This window comes from Taudactylus pleione, unplaced genomic scaffold, assembly GCF_031769625.1.
Source record: "Taudactylus pleione unplaced genomic scaffold, aTauple2 ptg001928l, whole genome shotgun sequence".
NCBI lineage: Eukaryota > Metazoa > Chordata > Amphibia > Anura > Myobatrachidae > Taudactylus > Taudactylus pleione.
The window spans coordinates 145,016-172,709 of NW_028286325.1; the positions used below are offsets into that span (position 1 = coordinate 145,016).

The 27,694-nt window shown below is 46.0% G+C and overlaps 1 protein-coding gene across 3 annotated transcripts in view; it reads right to left on the reverse strand.

Annotated features, from left to right (window-relative positions):
• The window catches only part of STRADB (STE20 related adaptor beta), a 119,683-nt gene that overhangs the window by 43,115 nt on the left and 48,874 nt on the right, over nt 1-27,694 (reverse strand). For all 3 annotated transcript variants that reach the window (XM_088465254.1, XM_088465253.1, XM_088465252.1), the window contains exons 2-6: nt 25,763-25,819; nt 16,521-16,601; nt 14,438-14,540; nt 9,792-9,913; nt 1,427-1,535 (exon numbers count right to left, since the gene is read on the reverse strand). In XM_088465254.1, the coding sequence (XP_088321380.1) occupies nt 1,427-1,535; nt 9,792-9,913; nt 14,438-14,540; nt 16,521-16,601; nt 25,763-25,774 (427 nt within the window). In that variant the 5' untranslated portion in view covers nt 25,775-25,819. The remainder of the gene's footprint in view (nt 1-1,426; nt 1,536-9,791; nt 9,914-14,437; nt 14,541-16,520; nt 16,602-25,762; nt 25,820-27,694) is intronic.

Sequence of the window (27,694 nt, forward strand, 5' to 3'; positions counted from 1 at the left end):
CCACTACAGAAGACGAGTGGGGCTGGTCCCCTGCTCTGTGGGTGCATATGGGAGCCGCATCCCATAATTCTCAGCTATAACACACAATAGTGGGGACTCCCTACAGCGCCAGTACCGCTGGTGTGTAAGAAAACTAGTTTCCCTCTATCTCCCCGCCATATAACCCTATAACGTACAGAGATGGGGGTACCCTTATATGACAGAGGGATGTGGGACTAAACACCGGGCACTAAAATCCTGTATATGTGGGATTCTGTGCTGATATTTCATAAGGTCTGGTCGAGAACAAACTAGACACAGATATGCTTAAAAATCGAACACAGTAATTTATTAATATTCCTAATCACAACTGGTTGCTAATTTCATAAGATCGCAATATAAAAAGATATTAATATCAACGTAATCAATCAAGAAAAATATATTTCATCAATAATTCCTATTAATATAATTCCTTATAGAGGTGAACTAGTCTCCAATTGATAAATTGACTTATCAAAAATCTGTCCCAACTGAGGCTTAAAATATCCAGAGGTAAATGATTAGAATGAGTATTGTAACCCTGTGTCCTTACCTCTGGTAATGTGTATGAGCGGATAACAACCGGCGCGGATCACGTCTCTCCCCAGGTAGGCTCAATGGTGCTATACACTGTATTATTCTCTCAGGGTTTCCAGATCACCAGGCGCATTAGTCATATACCCAACGCTCGGACCTCAGCGGGCATTGCTATTTGCTCCACCAAGGGAGCCAGCGGACTCTCCTGATCTCCGGGTGTAACGGTCTGTGCGCAAATGCTGCCAACTGACGTCTCCTTATGGATTGTGGAGATCTCTTAACACGGATTACCGACCTCCACAGAAAGATCATGTAGACCAGGCATAGGGCAAGATCCCCCCCCCAACCAGGCTACTAAGAATTACCAGGCACCATCTTAATAAGAGAGAGGGGTCACCTCTTACAAATGATAGGGCTCCTTAGTGATCCCCTGATGATGTTTTCCCATGCCATGAAAATATATATATATATATATATATATATATATATATATAATATGTATAATACCCATATATGAAAGTTGGGTGTCCCTAGTAGCTGTTGTCCGGTAATCATCTGTGATCAGCAGACAACATTACCCTGCAGTACGGTCATGTACAGTGACGGGGATAGACGCCATGTCACCTACAGACTTTGTATACAACTCTTATGTGTTTCACTGCATTAAAAGTACCTGAACAAAAAGAGTTTAGATGATTTTTATAGGATTCTTTCAGTTGTACTGTTTTTAGAGCACTTTTTGTACATTAAATAATACATGAAAGGTACAATAATTATAATAATAATACAGATATAAAGAGGCCATAATGATCCCTCACTCGCCGAGGAACCTGCCGGTCAGACAAATGGTAACTATACACGTAGCACTCACCATACGCCATGAAAGGGTTAATAACCCACAGCCAGGTCCCGACAGTAAACATTTTCCAAGAGAACATAATGTTAGGATGGCGAAACACGGGCGACATGATCACTTCATCCTGCGATACCATAAGAAGGACAACGTAAATGCAGCGTCCTACACTAAGGCCTGTATTCAATTTGTAGCGAAAAGCCGTTTCCGGGTGTTTTTGGTGGAAACTTTTCGCCGATGACGTCATCTTCGCCTGTTTTGACTTTACTCTATATTCAATTTGGAAGACTTTCCGCCTAGGCGGAGTCAATGCAATGTAATAGGCGGTAAAGTATCGCCTATGAATGGCAGGCGGAAAAAAATGCAGAATTGGGGTTTTGGGGTGCAACATTTTGGGGTCCCCCAAAGGTAATCTGTGTCAATTTAAAAAAAAAAAAAAACACTTAAAAACACCCCAAAAAATTATTTTGAATTTGGGGCGTAAAAAACAAATGTTGGGGTACAAAGATAAAAACTAGCGAACTAGACTCTGGGGGGGTCCCCAAGTGTGCCCCAGGTGTTTTATTGATTGCAGGGGCTTGCGGAATGTGGATTTTTCACTATTTTTTCAACTTTACTTTAACAACTTTAAAATATGCTGACCCCCATTTTCAGGTACCCCAAATTTGCTGGGATAAGTTATTTTCTGCAAAAAAACCTCCTGAATACTATTCTGCACCACGTATAGAAAAACGCTATTTAGCAGCTATTCAGTCTGTTTAAAAACGCCAAATACCTTCAGCCAGCTAAATCGGGGGGTACCATAGCTCACCCCCATGTCACAGCATCTTTTGGGGGGGTGTTAGGCTGATTTCCCCAAATCTGACAGTACTTTCCGCCTGTTCAAGTTTCGGCGGGTCCCGTTTTCGAGTACGTTCATATTGAATACGGGGTAAAGCGGGCACGCGCGCGATACTTTTCCGCCTGCAAAACACGCGATGTAGGCGAAAAGTCTGGGAGGCGGAAAAGTATCGCGGGTCCGCTCAAATTGAATACGGCTCTAAGCCGGGATCTGAGCAGACAGCACACAACTATACAACTACTTCCACTTATTATTGTGTGTTACAACTATACAACTACTTCCACTTATTATTGTGTGTTACAACTATACAACTACTTCCACTTATTATTGTGTGTTACAACTATACAACTACTTCCACTTATTATTGTGTGTTACAACTATACAACTACTTCCACTTATTATTGTGTGTTACAACTATACAACTACTTCCACTTATTATTGTGTGTTACAACTATACAACTACTTCCACTTATTATTGTGTGTTACAACTATACAACTACTTCCACTTATTATTGTGTGTTACAACTATACAACTACTTCCACTTATTATTGTGTGTTACAACTATACAACTACTTCCACTTATTATTGTGTGTTACAGCTATACAACTACTTCCACTTATTATTGTGTGTTACAAATATACAACTACTTCCACTTATTATTGTGTGTTACAAATATACAACTACTTCCACTTATTATTGTGTGTTACAAATATACAACTACTTCCACTTATTATTGTGTGTTACAGCTATACAACTACTTCCACTTATTATTGTGTGTTACAGCTATACAACTACTTCCACTTATTATTGTGTGTTACAGCTATACAACTACTTCCACTTATTATTGTGTGTTACAGCTATACAACTACTTCCACTTATTATTGTGTGTTACAGCTATACAACTACTTCCACTTATTGTGTGTTACAGCTATACAACTACTTCCACTTATTATTGTGTGTTACAGCTATACAACTACTTCCACTTATTATTGTGTGTTACAAATATACAACTACTTCCACTTATTATTGTGTGTTACAAATATACAACTACTTCCACTTATTGTGTGTTACAGCTATACAACTACTTCCACTTATTATTGTGTGTTACAGCTATACAACTACTTCCACTTATTGTGTGTTACAGCTATACAACTACTTCCACTTGTGTGTTACAGCTATACAACTACTTCCACTTATTATTGTGTGTTACAAATATACAACTACTTCCACTTATTATTGTGTGTTACAAATATACAACTACTTCCACTTATTGTGTGTTACAAATATACAACTACTTCCACTTATTATTGTGTGTTACAGCTATACAACTACTTCCACTTATTATTGTGTGTTACAGCTATACAACTACTTCCACTTATTATTGTGTGTTACAGCTATACAACTACTTCCACTTATTATTGTGTGTTACAGCTGTACAACTACTTCCACTTATTGTGTGTTACAGCTATACAACTACTTCCACTTATTATTGTGTGTTACAGCTATACAACTACTTCCACTTATTATTGTGTGTTACAGCTGTACAACTACTTCCACTTATTGTGTGTTACAGCTATACAACTACTTCCACTTATTATTGTGTGTTACAGCTATACAACTACTTCCACTTATTATTGTGTGTTACAACTATACAACTACTTCCACTTATTATTGTGTGTTACAACTATACAACTACTTCCACTTATTATTGTGTGTTACAACTATACAACTACTTCCACTTATTATTGTGTGTTACAACTATACAACTACTTCCACTTATTATTGTGTGTTACAGCTATACAACTACTTCCACTTATTATTGTGTGTTACAAATATACAACTACTTCCACTTATTATTGTGTGTTACAAATATACAACTACTTCCACTTATTATTGTGTGTTACAAATATACAACTACTTCCACTTATTATTGTGTGTTACAGCTATACAACTACTTCCACTTATTATTGTGTGTTACAGCTATACAACTACTTCCACTTATTATTGTGTGTTACAGCTATACAACTACTTCCACTTATTATTGTGTGTTACAGCTATACAACTACTTCCACTTATTATTGTGTGTTACAGCTATACAACTACTTCCACTTATTGTGTGTTACAGCTATACAACTACTTCCACTTATTATTGTGTGTTACAGCTATACAACTACTTCCACTTATTATTGTGTGTTACAAATATACAACTACTTCCACTTATTATTGTGTGTTACAAATATACAACTACTTCCACTTATTGTGTGTTACAGCTATACAACTACTTCCACTTATTATTGTGTGTTACAGCTATACAACTACTTCCACTTATTGTGTGTTACAGCTATACAACTACTTCCACTTGTGTGTTACAGCTATACAACTACTTCCACTTATTATTGTGTGTTACAAATATACAACTACTTCCACTTATTATTGTGTGTTACAAATATACAACTACTTCCACTTATTGTGTGTTACAAATATACAACTACTTCCACTTATTATTGTGTGTTACAGCTATACAACTACTTCCACTTATTATTGTGTGTTACAGCTATACAACTACTTCCACTTATTATTGTGTGTTACAGCTATACAACTACTTCCACTTATTATTGTGTGTTACAGCTGTACAACTACTTCCACTTATTGTGTGTTACAGCTATACAACTACTTCCACTTATTATTGTGTGTTACAGCTATACAACTACTTCCACTTATTATTGTGTGTTACAGCTATACAACTACTTCCACTTATTGTGTGTTACAGCTGTACAACTACTTCCACTTATTGTGTGTTACAGCTATACAACTACTTCCACTTATTATTGTGTGTTACAGCTATACAACTACTTCCACTTATTATTGTGTGTTACAGCTGTACAACTACTTCCACTTATTGTGTGTTACAGCTATACAACTACTTCCACTTATTATTGTGTGTTACAGCTGTACAACTACTTCCACTTATTGTGTGTTACAGCTATACAACTACTTCCACTTGTGTGTTACAACTATACAACTACTTCCACTTATTGTGTGTTACAGCTATACAACTACTTCCACTTATTATTGTGTGTTACAGCTATACAACTACTTCCACTTATTATTGTGTGTTACAGCTATACAACTACTTCCACTTATTATTGTGTGTTACAGCTATACAACTACTTCCACTTATTATTGTGTGTTACAGCTGTACAACTACTTCCACTTATTGTGTGTTACAGCTATACAACTACTTCCACTTGTGTGTTACAACAATACAACTACTTCCACTTATTGTGTGTCACAGCTATACAACTACTTCCACTTATTGTGTGTTACAGCTATACAACTACTTCCACTTATTATTGTGTGTTACAGCTATACAACTACTTCCACTTATTATTGTGTGTTACAGCTATACAACTACTTCCACTTATTATTGTGTGTTACAGCTGTACAACTACTTCCACTTATTGTGTGTTACAGCTATACAACTACTTCCACTTGTGTGTTACAACTATACAACTACTTCCACTTATTGTGTGTCACAGCTATACAACTACTTCCACTTATTGTGTGTTACAGCTATACAACTACTTCCACTTATTATTGTGTGTTACAGCTATACAACTACTTCCACTTATTATTGTGTGTTACAGCTGTACAACTACTTCCACTTATTGTGTGTTACAGCTATACAACTACTTCCACTTATTATTGTGTGTTACAGCTATACAACTACTTCCACTTATTATTGTGTGTTACAACTATACAACTACTTCCACTTATTGTGTGTTACAGCTATACAACTACTTCCACTTATTATTGTGTGTTACAGCTATACAACTACTTCCACTTGTTATTGTGTGTTACAGCTGTACAACTACTTCCACTTATTGTGTGTTACAGCTATACAACTACTTCCACTTGTGTGTTACAGCTATACAACTACTTCCACTTATTGTGTGTTACAGCTATACAACTACTTCCACTTATTATTGTGTGTTACAGCTATACAACTACTTCCACTTATTGTGTGTTACAGCTATACAACTACTTCCACTTATTGTGTGTTACAGCTATACAACTACTTCCACTTATTGTGGTTACAGCTATACAACTACTTCCACTTATTGTGTGTTACAGCTACACAACTACTTCCACTTATTATTGTGTGTTACAGCTACACAACTACTTCCACTTATTATTGTGTGTTACAGCTATACAACTACTTCCACTTATTATTGTGTGTTACAGCTACACAACTACTTCCACTTATTATTGTGTGTTACAGCTATACAACTACTTCCACTTATTATTGTGTTACAGCTATACAACTACTTCCACTTATTATTGTGTGTTACAGCTATACAACTACTTCCACTTATTATTGTGTGTTACAGCTATACAACTACTTCCACTTATTATTGTGTGTTACAGCTGTACAACTACTTCCACTTATTATTGTGTGTTACAGCTATACAACTACTTCCACTTATTATTGTGTGTTACAGCTATACAACTACTTCCACTTATTATTGTGTGTTACAGCTGTACAACTACTTCCACTTATTGTGTGTTACAGCTATACAACTACTTCCACTTATTATTGTGTGTTACAGCTGTACAACTACTTCCACTTATTGTGTGTTACAGCTATACAACTACTTCCACTTGTGTGTTACAGCTATACAACTACTTCCACTTATTGTGTGTTACAGCTATACAACTACTTCCACTTATTATTGTGTGTTACAGCTATACAACTACTTCCACTTATTATTGTGTGTTACAGCTATACAACTACTTCCACTTAGTGTGTTACAGCTACACAACTACTTCCACTTATTGTGTGTTACAGCAATACAACTACTTCCACTTATTGTGTGTTACAACTATACAACTACTTCCACTTATTATTGTGTGTTACAGCTATACAACTACTTCTACTTATTATTGTGTGTTACAGCTATACAACTACTTCCACTTATTATTGTGTGTTACAGCTATACAACTACTTCCACTTATTATTGTGTGTTACAGCTATACAACTACTTCCACTTATTATTGTGTGTTACAGCTATACAACTACTTCCACTTATTATTGTGTGTTAAAGCTATACAACTACTTCCACTTATTATTGTGTGTTACAGCTATACAACTACTTCCACTTATTATTGTGTGTTACAGCTATACAACTACTTCCACTTATTGTGTGTTACAGCTATACAACTACTTCCACTTATTATTGTGTGTTACAGCTATACAACTACTTCCACTTATTATTGTGTTACAGCTATACAACTACTTCCACTTATTGTGTGTTACAGCTATACAACTACTTCCACTTATTGTGTTACAGCTATACAACTACTTCCACTTATTGTGTTACAGCTATACAACTACTTCCACTTATTGTGTGTTACAGCTATACAACTACTTCCACTTATTGTGTGTTACAGCTACACAACTACTTCCACTTATTGTGTGTTACAGCTATACAACTACTTCCACTTATTATTGTGTGTTACAGCCATACAACTACTTCCACTTATTATTGTGTGTTACAGCTATACAACTACTTCCACTTGTTGGTTACAGCTATACAACTACTTCCACTTATTGTGTTACAGCTATACAACTACTTCCACTTATTGTGTGTTACAGCTATACAACTACTTCCACTTATTATTGTGTGTTACAGCTACACAACTACTTCCACTTATTGTGTGTTACAGCTATACAACTACTTCCACTTATTATTGTGTGTTACAGCTGTACAACTACTTCCACTTATTATTGTGTGTTACAGCTATACAACTACTTCCACTTGTGTGTTACAGCTATACAACTACTTCCACTTATTATTGTGTGTTACAGCTATACAACTACTTCCACTTATTATTGTGTGTTACAGCTATACAACTACTTCCACTTATTATTGTGTGTTACAGCTATACAACTACTTCCACATTGTGTTACAACTATACAACTACTTCCACTTATTGTGTGTTACAGCTATACAACTACTTCCACTTATTATTGTGTGTTACAGCTATACAACTACTTCCACTTATTATTGTGTGTTACAGCTATACAACTACTTCCACTTATTATTGTGTGTTACAGCTATACAACTACTTCCACTTATTACTGTGTGTTACAGCTACACAACTACTTCCACTTATTATTGTGTGTTACAGCTGTACAACTACTTCCACTTATTATTGTGTGTTACAGCTGTACAACTACTTCCACTTATTATTGTGTGTTACAGCTACACAACTACTTCCACTTATTATTGTGTGTTACAGCTACACAACTACTTCCACTTATTATTGTGTGTTACAGCTGTACAACTACTTCCACTTATTATTGTGTGTTACAGCTGTACAACTACTTCCACTTATTATTGTGTGTTACAGCTGTACAACTACTTCCACTTATTATTGTGTGTTACAGCTATACAACTACTTCCACTTATTATTGTGTGTTACAGCTGTACAACTACTTCCACTTATTATTGTGTGTTACAGCTATACAACTACTTCCACTTATTATTGTGTGTTACAGCTATACAACTACTTCCACTTATTATTGTGTGTTACAGCTATACAACTACTTCCACATTGTGTTACAACTATACAACTACTTCCACTTATTGTGTGTTACAGCTATACAACTACTTCCACTTATTATTGTGTGTTACAGCTGTACAACTACTTCCACTTATTATTGTGTGTTACAGCTGTACAACTACTTCCACTTATTATTGTGTGTTACAGCTATACAACTACTTCCACATTGTGTTACAACTATACAACTACTTCCACTTATTGTGTGTTACAGCTATACAACTACTTCCACTTATTATTGTGTGTTACAGCTACACAACTACTTCCACTTATTATTGTGTGTTACAGCTGTACAACTACTTCCACTTATTATTGTGTGTTACAGCTATACAACTACTTCCACTTATTATTGTGTGTTACAGCTATACAACTACTTCCACTTATTATTGTGTGTTACAGCTATACAACTACTTCCACTTATTATTGTGTGTTACAGCTGTACAACTACTTCCACTTATTATTGTGTGTTACAGCTACACAACTACTTCCACTTATTATTGTGTGTTACAGCTATACAACTTCTTCCACTTATTGTGTGTTACAGCTACACAACTACTTCCACTTATTATTGTGTGTTACAGCTATACAACTACTTCCACTTATTATTGTGTGTTACAGCTGGGTACAGATTCTCCCATATTCACCTGTTACTTGGCAGGAGGGGGAGGGGGACGCGCACACAGACACCCCCATGTTCTGGTGGAGGTATTAGTGCTGCGCCCCAGAGTAACAACCAGTGACATCACCCAGGGCCAGCTTTCTATAGGCTGACTCCGAGTGATCACATGACACCAGGAATCCCCGGACGCAGGTTTATAGCATAAAGGATGTCTGTTAGTAACTGTACATGTCTGATATGCCCAGCTGCATGCTGGGTACACGGTCAGGGCTGTTGTGCGGGTGCTTCTGTGCGTCACCTGTAAGAACTTGAGGTGTTCATCAGAACAGTCATCCAGATCTGTCAGACGTACGGTCACCAGGCTCCCTGTGAGGGGGTGGCGTGCGAGGTAGATGGTCGTTAAATCGTTGAATCCTTTCCCTGTGAGATGATAAAGAGAAGTTATCCAGAAGCAGCAGCAGCGCTGGCTACAACGTGTCTATACAGCGACTACCACGTATACTGCTCTGAGCAACATCACTTCCCCTGCAAACATGTAGCAGTGTGTATGCAGAGTGACTAGTGTGTCTGTATGTACACCTGTACGTTAGGGAATGTGCGCCGTAAGCTCCAATGGGGCAGGTAGTCACAGGCGTATTTATAAAGGGTGCAGGGTGGTGACATATCCAGGAAGATGGCGCTACGCAGTGACAGCAGACTCGCCGCGGAGGAGAGACCGGCTCCTTATCTATCACCAGCATATTCTGCTGCCCGGTACAGATAGGGACAAACCGTAATAAGATGAGGCAGCGTTATACCTGAGAGGTCGGAGGGCCCTGCTCACAGGCTTACACCCTATAGGGAAACCGGTACCTAATACAGGAGGAGAGACCGGCTTCACCTGCTCCTTATCTATCACCAGCATATTCTGCTGCCCTGTACAGTTAGGGACAAACCGTAATAAGATGAGGCAGCGTTATACCAGAGAGGTCGGAGGGCCCTGTTCACAGGCTTACACCCTATAGGGAAACCGGCACCTAATACAGGAGGAGAGACCGGCTTCACCTGCTCCTTATCTATCACCAGCATATTCTGCTGCCCGTTACAGATAGGGACAAACCGTAATAAGATGAGGCAGCGTTATACCAGAGAGGTCGGAGGGCCATGGTCACAGGCTTACACCCTATAGGGAAACCGGTACCTAATACAGGAGGAGAGACCGGCTTCACCTGCTCCTTATCTATCACCGGCATATTCTGCTGCCCTGTACAGATAGGGACAAACCGTAATAAGATGAGGCAGCGTTATACCAGAGAGGTCTGAGGACCCTGCTCACAGGCTTACACCCTATACGGAAACCGGCACCTAATACAGGAGGGGAGACCGGCTTCACCTGCTCCTTATCTATCACCAGCATATTCTGCTGCCCGGTACAGATAGGGACAAACCGTAATAAGATGAGGCAGAGTTATACCAGAGAGGTCGGAGGGCCCTGCTCACAGGCTTACACTCTATAGGGAAACCGGTACCTAATACAGGAGGAGAGACCGGCTTCACCTGCTCCTTATCTATCACCAGCATATTCTGCTTCCCTGTACAGATAGGGACAAACCGTAATAAGATGAGGCAGCGTTATACCAGAGAGGTCGGGGGGCCCTGCTCACAGGCTTACACTCTATAGGGAAACCGGTACCTAATACTGGAGGAGAGACCGGCTTCACCTGCTCCTTATCTATCACCAGCATATTCTGCTGCCCTGTACAGATAGGGACAAACCGTAATAAGATGAGGCAGCGTTATACCAGAGAGGTCAGAGGGCCCTGCTCACAGGCTTACACCCTATAGGGAAACCGGCACCTAATACAGGAGGAGAGACCGGCTTCACCTGCTCCTTATCTATCACCAGCATATTCTGCTGCCCTGTACAGATAGGGACAAACCGTAATAAGATGAGGCAGCGTTATACCAGAGAGGTCAGAGGGCCCTGCTCACAGGCTTACACTCTATAGGGAAACCGGTACCTAATACAGGAGGAGAGACCGGCTTCACCTGCTCCTTATCTAACACCAGCATATTCTGCTGCCCTGTACAGATAGGGACAAACCGTAATAAGATGAGGCAGCGTTATACCAGAGAGGTCGGAGGGCCCTGCTCACAGGCTTACACCCTATAGGGAAACCGGTACCTAATACAGGAGGAGAGACCGACTTCACCTGCTCCTTATCTATCACCGGTATATTCTGCTGCCCGGTACAGATAGGGACAAACCGTAATAAGATGAGGCAGCGTTATACCAGAGAGGTCGGAGGGTCCTGCTCACAGGCTTACACTCTATAGGGAAACCGGTACCTAATACTGGAGGAGAGACCGGCTTCACCTGCTCCTTATCTATCACCAGCATATTCTGCTGCACTGTACAGATAGGGACAAACCGTAATAAGATGAGGCAGCGTTATACCAGAGAGGTCGGAGGGCCCTGCTCACAGGCTTACACCCTATAGGGAAACCGGTACCTAATACTGGAGGAGAGACCGGCTTCACCTGCTCCTTATCTATCACCGGCATATTCTGCTGCCCTGTACAGATAGGGACAAACCGTAATAAGATGAGGCAGAGTTATACCAGAGAGGTCGGAGGGCCCTGCTCACAGGCTTACACTCTATAGGGAAACCGGTACCTAATACAGGAGGAGAGACCGGCTTCACCTGCTCCTTATCTAACACCAGCATATTCTGCTGCCCTGTACAGATAGGGACAAACCGTAATAAGATGAGGCAGCGTTATACCAGAGAGGTCGGAGGGCCCTGCTCACAGGCTTACACTCTATAGGGAAACCGGTACCTAATACAGGAGGAGAGACCGGCTTCACCTGCTCCTTATCTATCACCGGCATATTCTGCTGCCCGGTACAGATAGGGACAAACCGTAATAAGATGAGGCAGCGTTATACCAGAGAGGTCGGAGGGCCCTGCTCACAGGCTTACACCCTATAGGGAAACCGGTACCTAATACAGGAGGAGAGACCGGCTTCACCTGCTCCTTATCTATCACCAGCATATTCTGCTGCCCGGTACAGTTAGGGACAAACCGTAATAAGATGAGGCAGCGTTATACCAGAGAGGTCGGAGGGCCCTGCTCACAGGCTTACACCCTATAGGGAAACCGGTACCTAATACAGGAGGAGAGACCGGCTTCACCTGCTCCTTATCTATCACCAGCATATTCTGCTGCCCGGTACAGGTAGGGACAAACCGTAATAAGATGAGGCAGAGTTATACCAGAGAGGTCGGAGGGCCCTGCTCACAGGCTTACACCCTATAGGGAAACCGGTACCTAATACAGGAGGAGAGACCGGCTTCACCTGCTCCTTATCTATCACCAGCATATTCTGCTGCCCGGTACAGATAGGGACAAACCGTAATAAGATGAGGCAGCGTTATACCAGAGAGGTCAGAGGGCCCTGCTCACAGGCTTACACTCTATAGGGAAACCGGTACCTAATACAGGAGGAGAGACCGGCTTCACCTGCTCCTTATCTAACACCAGCATATTCTGCTGCCCGGTACAGATAGGGACAAACCGTAATAAGATGAGGCAGAGTTATACCAGAGAGGTCGGAGGGCCCTGCTCACAGGCTTACACTCTATAGGGAAACCGGTACCTAATACAGGAGGAGAGACCGGCTTCACCTGCTCCTTATCTATCACCAGCATATTCTGCTGCCCTGTACAGATAGGGACAAACCGTAATAAGATGAGGCAGCGTTATACCAGAGAGGTCGGAGGGCCCTGCTCACAGGCTTACACTCTATAGGGAAACCGGTACCTAATACAGGAGGAGAGACCGGCTTCACCTGCTCCTTATCTATCACCAGCATATTCTGCTGCCCTGTACAGATAGGGACAAACCGTAATAAGATGAGGCAGAGTTATACCAGAGAGGTCGGAGGGCCCTGCTCACAGGCTTACACCCTATAGGGAAACCGGTACCTAATACAGGAGGAGAGACCGACTTCACCTGCTCCTTATCTATCACCGGTATATTCTGCTGCCCGGTACAGATAGGGACAAACCGTAATAAGATGAGGCAGCGTTATACCAGAGAGGTCGGAGGGCCCTGCTCACAGGCTTACACCCTATAGGGAAACCGGTACCTAATACAGGAGGAGAGACCGACTTCACCTGCTCCTTATCTATCACCGGTATATTCTGCTGCCCGGTACAGATAGGGACAAACCGTAATAAGATGAGGCAGCGTTATACCAGAGAGGTCGGAGGGTCCTGCTCACAGGCTTACACTCTATAGGGAAACCGGTACCTAATACTGGAGGAGAGACCGGCTTCACCTGCTCCTTATCTATCACCAGCATATTCTGCTGCCCGGTACAGATAGGGACAAACCGTAATAAGATGAGGCAGAGTTATACCAGAGAGGTCGGAGGGCCCTGCTCACAGGCTTACACCCTATAGGGAAACCGGTACCTAATACAGGAGGAGAAGTGACTGCATACAATGGTAGTACTATATAAATTATAAGGACAGTAGATCATAGTAATTAATACATCATTAATTACCAGTTTTATTGTATCTGTTTGGCAGGTTTTTTCAATTCCTATATTTCTGAAAATGTTTTCAAATAAATATGTAACTTCTAAGTGACGTTAGGGATGAACATTCTTATTTATAAGGTAATAGGTAAAATCTACCTGGTTACCTGCTCAGCAGCTATTATGGGAGCTGAGAAAACACAGGAATCTGATTGGCTGAGCCGTGGCTGTCATTTCCCAGCAGCTCACAGCAGGTCGCACTGTCAGCAGATGGCCGTGAGCTTATATATGGAGACTTCTGCCTTGGTGGGTCCCATATGAGTGTTTACACAACATAAAATTTTCTTTTACTTTAAACTGAAGTGTATTGTGCAAACTGTGATCTGACAGGGAATAAGTGAGACACGAAAACACTGTACCAAGTTCCTCTTGGAGCTCATAGCTGGAGGCTATATGGGATCGTACTGGCAGTCCATTCCCTCCAGCAACAGGAGGAACCCAGCGCTGAGGCAGCTCACCTGTCTGACAAAACAAAATAGGAAAGGGTATTGCAGCTAAATGTATAAAGCACATACAGGGCTGTTAAAGTGAAAGCTTCCCTGCATAGAGCACTCTGGGGGGAGTTCTAATGCCCGGAATGAATTGTGACAACAGCTACTTCAGAGACGCGCCGGCCGTGTTTGTAACAAATACTACTAACACATTTTGTCATACTTAAAAGAGTGCTACAATTGCTAAGACAACACTGTACCGAAGACCAGGTCATCGGCCGCTACTTTCTGCTTCCTGGCCACTCCGATTACACTGGATCTCACCCCATGCGACTTTTGTTTGTGCGGTTTGATGAAGAGCCAGATGCATCGGGAAGAGTGTCATACAGAACCCTCACAGATCTGACCGGAAGCACTAGATGCCATTGCTGGTTATTGACATGAAAATGGAAATTGTTGTTGACCACACTGGAGGACAGAATGATCAATCACTACATCGCCACCTGGTGACAACATTTGTAAATGATCTTTTTTTTCTCTTCTATAAATAGTTCTAGGAGAGCATCGGCTAATGTACCTGTTGTCCAAATTTGTCCTCATTATGAGCGCAGAACTTGCTCTAACAGCTCAGTATATAAACCAGCGATATTACAATATACACATTCCAGATATATATAAAGGACCTAAAAGGAATGATCACCTATAAAAAACATACACTTGCTGTGTAATCAGTATATTATATGATGTCCATCCTGAGACACAACAGTAGTTAAAAGGTAAATATACCATCACGCCCCCCTCTCCCCCCACCGCAATAAACTCAGTGACCAGGTCTGTTGCAGAATATTTAGACTTGTTTTCTACAGAATGACTTGTATAAGTGCTGGCTACATTTAGTAACACACTGTATCTATGTATCAAGTTCACACCTGGATTTGTTGCCCCGCACAGCGTTATACCACGGCGACTATAATTATTAGTCCTAAAGATGTGCAGTCCTCTGCCAGGCGGGAATCGGTATGAATTCAAATCCCGACAGCGACTGCCCGACATGGGTGAAAATCACGATCGTCCCCAGGTTAGTATTTGCTAATCTAACCTCCCCCCCTAACCCTAACCTCCCCCCCCTAACCCTAACCTCCCCCCCCAGTGCCTAACCCTAACCTCCCCCCCAGTGCCTAACCTTGACCTCCCCCCCTAACCCTAACCTTCCCCCCAGTGCCTAACCCTAACCTCCCCCCCTAACCCTAACCTCCCCCCCCTAACCCTCCTTAGGGGTGCCTAACCCTAACCTTCCCCCGGTGCCTAACACTAATCCCCCCTCTAAGTGCCTAAACCTAACCCCCCCTTCTCTGCTGCCTAAACCTGTCCCACGGGGGGGGTGGGTGCCTAACCCTAAGTCCCCCCCGGGAGCCCTAAACCTAGCCAACCCCCGCGGCTGTCCGCAGCGGCGCCCGGCATCACCTCGATCGGGATGCTGGGCGCCGGTCTCCCGGCGTCGGTAAAATGACAGGCGTCTAGATGTAGATGCTGGTCATTTAACCCTCGCCAGGATAAAGCAGTCAGTAAACCGGCCATCGGGATTACGTCCGCCGGCTTCCTGACAGTATACCGCCAGGCGCAGTGCTCATCGCTCAGTTTTGCTTACACCCTCCGGAGCCATGAAGGACGTTATTCTGTAACATTGTTTCTTATTTCTGTAACATCCTTATGAAGGGGGGGGGGACCCTCTAACCCACTGAGGTGACCAACAATACAATATTACAGAGAGGAAACTCCTGTGTGGGCATTAGATACATTTATTGTGGGTTAGCAGCTTCAGCCCCCAACAAGTACACGTGAGCCGTGGTGGCATATAATCCCAACCACCTTATGTATCAAAGAAAGAATCAGACAGGAAACATTTATTATTAATGCAATAACTAATGTACCAGTGAGTTCATAAACTTGTATTTTTAGCTCCAGGTCACAATTTCCCTTTAAATGAACTTGTTACGAGATTACTGCTCACCCAGGGTGGATAGATGCTGGACGTGGACTCCTTAGTTTGGTTAATTGATTTCACCGGTGTCCGTCTCAGGCAGGAACAATCCTATAGTGACAAGACGGAGTCAGTGATCATCATACACAGTCACCCTGGTACAATCAGCTGGCCTGAGAGTGGGTACAGGGCACATACAGGGCACTGACCTTAGCAGACTGGCACATACTGGAGCAGTACTGGCGCACATAACAGGCGCTATACCGCATCCCCCGCTGTGATCAGGAGTACAGCACCCACACATTGCAGCACATTACACACACCACATCAGTGCTGGAGCACATGACAGGCGCTATACCGCATCCCCAGCTGTGATCAGGAGTATAGCACCCACACATTGCAGCACATTACATACACCACATCAGTGCTGGGGCACATGACAGGCGCTATACCGCATCCCCCGCTGTGATCAGGAGTACAGCACCCACACATTGCAGCACATTACATACACCACATCAGTGCTGGGGCACATGACAGGCGCTATACCGCATCCCCCGCTGTGATCAGGAGTACAGCACCCACACATTGCAGCACATTACATACACCACATCAGTGCTGGGGCACATGACAGGCGCTATACCACATCCCCCGCTGTGATCAGGAGTATAGCACCCACACATTGCAGCACATTACATACACCACATCAGTGCTGGGGCACATGACAGGCGCTATACCGCATCCCCCGCTGTGATCAGAAGTATAGCACCCACACATTGCAGCACATTACATACACCACATCAGTGCTGGGGCACATGACAGGCGCTATACCGCATCCCCCGCTGTGATCAGGAGTACAGCACCCATACATTGCAGCACATTACATACACCACATCAGTGCTGGGGCACATGACAGGCGCTATAACGCATCCCCCGCTGTGATCAGGAGTATAGCACCCACACATTGCAGCACATTACATACACCACATCAGTGCTGGGGCACCCGACAGGCGCTATACCGCATCCCCCGCTGTGATCAGGAGTATAGCACCCACACATTGCAGCACATTACATACACCACATCAGTGCTGGGGCACATGACAGGTGCTATACCGCATCCCCCGCTGTGATCGGGAGTATAGCACCCACACATTGCAGCACATTACATACACCACATCAGTGCTGGGGCACATGACAGGCGCTATACCGCATCCCCCGCTGTGATCGGGAGTATAGCACCCACACATTGCAGCACATTACATACACCACATCAGTGCTGGGGCACATGACAGGCGCTATACCGTATCCACCGCTGTGATCAGGAGTATAGCACCCACACATTGCAGCACATTACATACACCACATCAGTGCTGGAGCACCGGACAGGCGCTATACCGCATCCCCCGCTGTGATCAGGAGTATAGCACCCACACATTGCAGCACATTACATACACCACATCAGTGCTGGGGCACATGACAGGCGCTATACCGCATCCCCCGCTGTGATCAGGAGTATAGCACCCACACATTACAGCACATTACATACACCACATCAGTGCTGGGGCACATGACAGGCGCTATACCGCATCCCCCGCTGTGATCAGGAGTATATCACCCACACATTGCAGCACATTACATACACCACATCAGTGCTGGGGCACATGACAGGCGCTATACCGCATCCCCCGCTGTGATCAGGAGTACAGCACCCACACATTGCAGCACATTACATACACCACATCAGTGCTGGGGCACATGACAGGCACTATACCGCATCCCCCGCTGTGATCAGGAGTACAGCACCCATACATTGCAGCACATTACATACACCACATCAGTGCTGGAGCACATGACAGGCGCTATACCGCATCCCCCGCTGTGATCAGGAGTATGGCACCCACACATTGCAGCACATTACATACACCACATCAGTGCTGGGGCACATGACAGGCCCTATACCGCATCCCCTGCTGTGATCAGGAGTATAGCACCCACACATTGCAGCACATTACATACACCACATCAGTGCTGGGGCACATGACAGGCGCTATACCGCATCCCCCGCTGTGATCAGGAGTATAGCACCCACACATTGCAGCACATTACATACACCACATCAGTGCTGGGGCACCCGACAGGCGCTATACCGCATCCCCCGCTGTGATCAGGAGTACAGCACCCACACATTGCAGCACATTACATACTACCACATCAGTGTTGGGGCACCCGACAGGCGCTATACCGCATCCCCCGCTGTGATCAGGAGTATACTACTCACACATTGCAGCACATTACATACACCACATCAGTGCTGGGGCACATGACAGGCGCTATACCGCATCCCCTGCTGTGATCAGGAGTATAGCACCCACACATTGCAGCACATTACATACACCACATCAGTGCTGGGGCACATGACAGGCGCTATACCGCATCCCCTGCTGTGATCAGGAGTATAGCACCCACACATTGCAGCACATTACATACACCACATCAGTGCTGGGGCACATGACAGGCGCTATACCGCATCCCCCGCTGTGATCAGGAGTACAGCACCCACACATTGCAGCACATTACATACACCACATCAGTGCTGGGGCACATGACAGGCCCTATACCACATCCCCCGCTGTGATCAGGAGTATAGCACCCACACATTGCAGCACATTACATACACCACATCAGTGCTGGGGCACCCGACAGGTGCTATACCGCATCCCCCGCTGTGATCAGGAGTATAGCACCCACACAATGCAGCACATTACATACACCACATCAGTGCTGGGGCACATGACAGGTGCTATACCGCATCCCCCGCTGTGATCGGGAGTATAGCACCCACACATTGCAGCACGTTACATACACCACATCAGTGCTGGGGCACATGACAGGCGCTATACCGCATCCCCCGCTGTGATCAGGAGTATAGCACCCACACATTGCAGCACATTACATACACCACATCAGTGCTGGGGCACATGACAGGCGCTATACCGTATCCCCCGCTGTGATCAGGAGTATAGCACCCACACATTGCAGCACATTACATACACCACATCAGTGCTGGGGCACCGGACAGGCGCTATACCGCATCCCCCGCTGTGATCAGGAGTATAGCACCCACACATTGCAGCACATTACATACACCACATCAGTGCTGGGGCACATGACAGGCGCTATACCGCATCCCCCGCTGTGATCAGGAGTATAGCACCCACACATTACAGCACATTACATACACCACATCAGTGCTGGGGCACATGACAGGCGCTATACCGCATCCCCCGCTGTGATCAGGAGTATATCACCCACACATTGCAGCACATTACATACACCACATCAGTGCTGGGGCACATGACAGGCACTATACCGCATCCCCCGCTGTGATCAGGAGTACAGCACCCATACATTGCAGCACATTACATACACCACATCAGTGCTGGGGCACATGACAGGCGCTATACAGCAACCCCCGCTGTGATCAGGAGTATAGCACCCACACATTGCAGCACATTACATACACCACATCAGTGCTGGAGCACATGACAGGCGCTATACCGCATCCCCCGCTATGATCAGGAGTATGGCACCCACACATTGCAGCACATTACATACACCACATCAGTGCTGGGGCACATGACAGGCGCTATACCGCATCCCCCGCTGTGATCAGGAGTATAGCACCCACACATTGCAGCACATTACATACACCACATCAGTGCTGGGGCACATGACAGGCGCTATACCGCATCCCCCGCTATGATCAGGAGTATGGCACCCACACATTGCAGCACATTACATACACCACATCAGTGCTGGGGCACATGACAGGCGCTATACCGCATCCCCTGCTGTGATCAGGAGTATAGCACCCACACATTGCAGCACATTACATACACCACAACAGTGCTGGGGCACATGACAGGCGCTATACCGCATCCCCTGCTGTGATCAGGAGTATAGCACCCACACATTGCAGCACATTACATACACCACATCAGTGCTGGGGCACATGACAGGCGCTATACCGCATCCCCCGCTGTGATCAGGAGTATAGCACCCACACATTGCAGCACATTACATACACCACATCAGTGCTGGGGCACCCGACAGGCGCTATACCGCATCCCCCGCTGTGATCAGGAGTATAGCACCCACACATTGCAGCACATTACATACACCACATCAGTGCTGGGGCACCCGACAGGCGCTATACCGCATCCCCCGCTGTGATCAGGAGTACAGCACCCACACATTGCAGCACATTACATACTACCACATCAGTGTTGGGGCACCCGACAGGCGCTATACCGCATCCCCCGCTGTGATCAGGAGTATACTACTCACACATTGCAGCACATTACATACACCACATCACTGCTGGGGCACATGACAGGCGCTATACCGCATCCCCTGCTGTGATCAGGAGTATAGCACCCACACATTGCAGCACATTACATACACCACATCAGTGCTGGGGCACATGACAGGCGCTATACCGCATCCCCCGCTGTGATCAGGAGTACAGCACCCACACATTGCAGCACATTACATACACCACATCAGTGCTGGGGCACATGACAGGCGCTATACCACATCCCCCGCTGTGATCAGGAGTATAGCACCCACACATTGCAGCACATTACATACACCACATCAGTGCTGGGGCACATGACAGGCGCTATACCGCATCCCCAGCTGTGATCAGGAGTACAGCACCCACACATTGCAGCACATTACATACACCACATCAGTGCTGGGGCACATGACAGGCGCTATACCGCATCCCCCGCTGTGATCAGGAGTATAGCACCCACACATTGCAGCACATTACATACACCACATCAGTGCTGGGGCACATGACAGGCGCTATACCGCATCCCCTGCTGTGATCAGGAGTATAGCACCCACACATTGCAGCACATTACATACACCACATCAGTGCTGGGGCACATGACAGGCGCTATACCGCATCCCCCGCTGTGATCAGGAGTATGGCACCCACACATTACAGCACTATACATACACCACATCAGTGCTGGGGCACCCGACAGGCGCTATACCGCATCCCCCGCTGTGATCAGGAGTATACTACTCACACATTGCAGCACATTACATACACCACATCAGTGCTGGGGCACCCGACAGGCGCTATACCGCATCCCCCGCTGTGATCAGGAGTACAGCACCCACACATTGCAGCACATTACATACACCACATCAGTGCTGGGGCACATGACAGGCGCTATACCGCATCCCCCGCTGTGATCAGGAGTACAGCACCCACACATTGCAGCACATTACATACACCACATCAGTGCTGGGGCACCCGACAGGCGCTATACCGCATCCCCCGCTGTGATCAGGAGTACAGCACCCACACATTGCAGCACATTACATACTACCACATCAGTGCTGGGGCACCCGACAGGCGCTATACCGCATCCCCCGCTGTGATAAGGAGTACAGCACCCACACATTGCAGCACATTACATACACCACATCAGTGCTGGAGCACATGACAGGCGCTATACCGCATCCCCCGCTGTGATCAGGAGTACAGCACCCACACATTGCAGCACATTACATACACCATATCAGTGCTGGGGCACATGACAGGCGCTGTACCACATCCCCAGCTGTGATCAGGAGTATAGCACCCACACATTGCAGCACATTACATACACCACATCAGTGCTGGGGCACATGACAGGCGCTATACCGCATCCCCCGCTGTGATCAGGAATACAGCACCCACACATTGCAGCACATTACATACACCACATCAGTGCTGGGGCACATGACAGGCGCTATACCGCATCCCCCGCGGTGATCAGGAGTATAGCACCCACACATTGCAGCACATTACATACACCACATCAGTGCTGGGGCACATGACAGGCGCTATACCGCATCCCCCGCTGTGATCAGGAGTACAGCACCCACACATTGCAGCACATTACATACACCACATCAGTGCTGGGGCACATGACAGGCGCTATACCGCATCCCCAGCTGTGATCAGGAGTATAGCACCCACACATTGCAGCACATTACATACACCACATCAGTGCTGGGGCACATGACAGGCGCTATACCGCATCCCCCGCTGTGATCAGGAGTACAGCACCCACACATTGCAGCACATTACATACACCACATCAGTGCTGGGGCACCCGACAGGCGCTATACCGCATCCCCCGCTGTGATCAGGAGTATAGCACCCACACATTGCAGCACATTACATACACCACATCAGTGCTGGAGCACATGACAGGCGCTATACCGCATCCCCCGCTGTGATCAGGAGAATAGCACCCACACATTGCAGCACATTACATACACCACATCAGTGCTGGGGCACATGACAGGCGCTATACCGCATCCCCCGCTGTGATCAGGAGTACAGCTCCCACACATTGCAGCACATTACATACACCACATCAGTGCTGGGGCACATGACAGGCGCTATACCGCATCCCCTGCTGTGATCAGGAGTACAGCACCCACACATTGCAGCACATTACATACACCACATCAGTGCTGGGGCACATGACAGGTGCTATACCGCATCCCCTGCTGTGATCAGGAGTATAGCACCCACACATTGCAGCACATTACATACACCACATCAGTGCTGGGGCACATGACAGACGCTATACCGCATCCCCCGCTGTGATCAGGAGTGTAGCACCCACACATTGCAGCACATTACATACACCACATCAGTGCTGGGGCACATGACAGGCGCTATACCGCATCCCCCGCTGTGATCAGGAGTACAGCACCCACACATTGCAGCACATTACATAAACCACATCAGTGCTGGGGCACCCGACAGGCGCTATACCACATCCCCCGCTGTGATCAGGAGTATAGCACCCACACATTGCAGCACATTACATACACCACATCAGTGCTGGGGCACATGACAGGCGCTATACCGCATCCCCCGCTGTGATCAGGAGTACAGCACCCACACATTGCAGCACATTACATACACCACATCAGTGCTGGGGCACATGACAGGCGCTATACCGCATCCCCTGCTGTGATCAGGAGTACAGCACCCACACATTGCAGCACATTACATACACCACATCAGTGCAGGAGCACATGACAGGCGCTATACCGCATCCCCTGCTGTGATCAGGAGTATAGCACCCACACATTGCAGCACATTACATACACCACATCAGTGCTGGAGCACATGACAGGCGCTATACCGCATCCCCCGCTGTGATCAGGAGTATAGCACCCACACATTGCAGCACATTACATACACCACATCAGTGCTGGGGCACATGACAGGCGCTATACCGCATCCCCCGCTGTGATCAGGAGTATAGCACCCACACATTGCAGCACATTACATACACCACATCAGTGCTGGGGCACATGACAGGCGCTATACCGCATCCCCCGCTGTGATCAGGAGTACAGCACCCACACATTGCAGCACATTACATACACCACATCAGTGCTGGGGCACATGACAGGCGCTATACCGCATCCCCCGCGGTGATCAGGAGTATAGCACCCACACATTGCAGCACATTACATACACCACATCAGTGCTGGGGCACATGACAGGCGCTATACCGCATCCCCCGCGGTGATCAGGAGTATAGCACCCACACATTGCAGCACATTACATACACCACATCAGTGCTGGGGCACATGACAGGCGCTATACCGCATCCCCCGCTGTGATCAGGAATACAGCACCCACACATTGCAGCACATTACATACACCACATCAGTGCTGGGGCACATGACAGGCGCTATACCGCATCCCCCGCGGTGATCAGGAGTATAGCACCCACACATTGCAGCACATTACATACACCACATCAGTGCTGGAGCACATGACAGGCGCTATACCGCATCCCCAGCTGTGATCAGGAGTATAGCACCCACACATTGCAGCACATTACATACACCACATCAGTGCTGGGGCACATGACAGGCGCTATACCGCATCCCCAGCTGTGATCAGGAGTACAGCACCCACACATTGCAGCACATTACATACACCACATCAGTGCTGGGGCACATGACAGGCGCTATACCGCATCCCCAGCTGTGATCAGGAGTATAGCACCCACACATTGCAGCACATTACATACACCACATCAGTGCTGGGGCACATGACAGGCGCTATACCGCATCCCCCGCTGTGATCAGGAGTACAGCACCCACACATTGCAGCACATTACATACACCACATCAGTGCTGGGGCACCCGACAGGCGCTATACCGCATCCCCCGCTGTGATCAGGAGTATAGCACCCACACATTGCAGCACATTACATACACCACATCAGTGCTGGAGCACATGACAGGCGCTATACCGCATCCCCCGCTGTGATCAGGAGTACAGCACCTACACATTGCAGCACATTACATACACCACATCAGTGCAGGAGCACATGACAGGCGCTATACCGCATCCCCTGCTGTGATCAGGAGTATAGCACCCACACATTGCAGCACATTACATACACCACATCAGTGCTGGAGCACATGACAGGCGCTATACCGCATCCCCCGCTGTGATCAGGAGTATAGCACCCACACATTGCAGCACATTACATACACCACATCAGTGCTGGGGCACATGACAGGCGCTATACCGCATCCCCCGCTGTGATCAGGAGTATAGCACCCACACATTGCAGCACATTACATACACCACATCAGTGCTGGGGCACATGACAGGCGCTATACCGCATCCCCTGCTGTGATCAGGAGTACAGCACCCACACATTGCAGCACATTACATACACCACATCAGTGCTGGAGCACATGACAGGCGCTATACCGCATCCCCCGCTGTGATCAGGAGTACAGCACCCACACATTGCAGCACATTACATACACCACATCAGTGCTGGAGCACATGACAGGCGCTATACCGCATCCCCCGCTGTGATCAGGAGTACAGCACCCACACATTGCAGCACATTACATACACCACATCAGTGCTGGGGCACATGACAGGCGCTATACCGCATCCCCTGCTGTGATCAGGAGTACAGCACCCACACATTGCAGCACATTACATACACCACATCAGTGCTGGGGCACATGACAGGCGCTATACCGCATCCCCAGCTGTGATCAGGAGTATAGCACCCACACATTGCAGCACATTACATACACATCAGAAATGATGATTTCAAACAGATTTATAAAAAAAGTATTTTTTTGGCCTCAAAGTGAATGAGCTTTTTATGTCTGACACAATGAGATATAATTCAAATGAAACTTACCAGACAAGACATTGAATAAAATGACTGAGTGGAGTTTTCATGAGTCCACCCAGGTCCCTAGATAGAAAGGCAGAAAGGCGGCTTATTCATAGAAATCATTAATAGAAGAAAAGTGTAATCAGAGCCACATTTTACATCAATATGAATTTATAGCCGTATATAATTCTCCCCTACAGACAGTATTCCCTCTAGCACCCTGCACCTGTCACACCCCGTACAGCGCCTCTTTCTCCTTCATCCACTAGGGGACACTGGAGGACTACAAGACAGTGGGGTATAGACGGTGCTGAGTGGAGCTGGCACTTTAAATGTAAATGAAGTGTGACTAGCTCCTCCCCTCTTTACCCCCCTATAGGCCAGTATTAGTTTGTGCCCGAGTTGGAACTGGTCACAGAAAAATATCTCTCCTGCTCTTAGGGCTAGGATAGTTTAAAGAATATAGAAGAATTCATATCAACTCTGAGGACAGACAGACAGTAGCTGCATCTGATCGACACCTGAGACCTCAATCTTCAAGGGGGGGGGGGGCACATGCCACTGCTTGCAGAACATCGCGGATTCCCCACAGTCAGAGCCGCCCCGGCAGCAGCAGGAAGCCACCACCAGCTTTACTGTGAGTATAGCTGGCTCCCTGATTAGCAGGGCAGCTTAGCGCTATCAATAGGCGGCTTCACAGACCCCCCACAGAGCCGCGCCGATGGCAGCACAGCCACCAGCGCCTCCCTGTCAGTACAGCTGGCTCCCTGATTAGCAGGGCAGCTTAGCGCTATCAATAGGCGGCTTCCTGTGTGTGCTCCGAGTAGCCGATGTTTTCCCGGCATTAGGCGGCTCAGCATAATACTGCACAGAGGCAGCAATATATATAGGTAGGTGCATAAATATTGGGACATTGACAGAATTTTCATATTTTGGCCTCTAGTCACCACCACAATGGCTATGAAATGAAACAAACAAGATGTGCTCTACCTGCAGACTTTCAGATTTAATTTGAGAGTAATTACATCCAAATCAGGTGAACGGTGTAGGAATTACAACGGTTTCTATATGTGCCTCCCACTTTTTTAGAGGCCAAAAGTAATGGGACAAACTAAACAATCCTAAATCTAACTTTCACTTTTTAATACTTTTTTGCAAATCCTTTGCAGGCAATTACAGCCTGAAGTCTGGAACGCATAGACATCACCAGACGCTGGGTTTCATCCCTGGTGATGCTCTGCCAGGCCTCTACTGCAAATGTCTTCAGTTCCTGCTTGTTCTTGGGGCATTTTCCCTTCAGTTTTGTCTTCATCAAGTGAAATGCATGCTCAATCGGATTCAGGTCAGGGGATTGACTTGGCCATTGCATAACATTCCACTTTTTACCCTTAAAAATCTATTTGGTTGCTTTTGCAGTATGCTTCGGGTCATTGTCCATCTGCACTGTGAAGGGCCGTCCAATGAGTTCTGAAGCATCTGACTGAATATGAGCATATAATATTGCCCGAAACACTTCAGAATTCATTCTGCTGCTTTTGTCAGCAGTCACATCATCAATAAATACAAGGGAACCAGTTCCATTGGCAGCCATACATGCCCACGCCATGACACTACCACCACCATGCTTCACGTGTGTTTTGAATCATGAGCAGTTCCTTTCCTTCTCCATACTCTTCTCTTCCCATCACTCTGGTACAAGTTGATCTTTGTCTCATCTGTCCAAAGGATGTTGTTCCAGAACTGTAATGGCTTTTTTAGATGTTGTTTGGCAAACTCTAATCTGGTCTTCCTGTTTTTGTGGCTCACCAATGGTTTACATCTTGTGGTGAACCCTCTATATTCACTCTTGTGAAGTCTTCTCTTGATTGTTGACTTTGACACATATACACCTACCTCCTGGAGAGTGTTCTTGATTTGGCCAACTGTTGTGAAGGGGTTTTTCTTCACCAGGGAAAT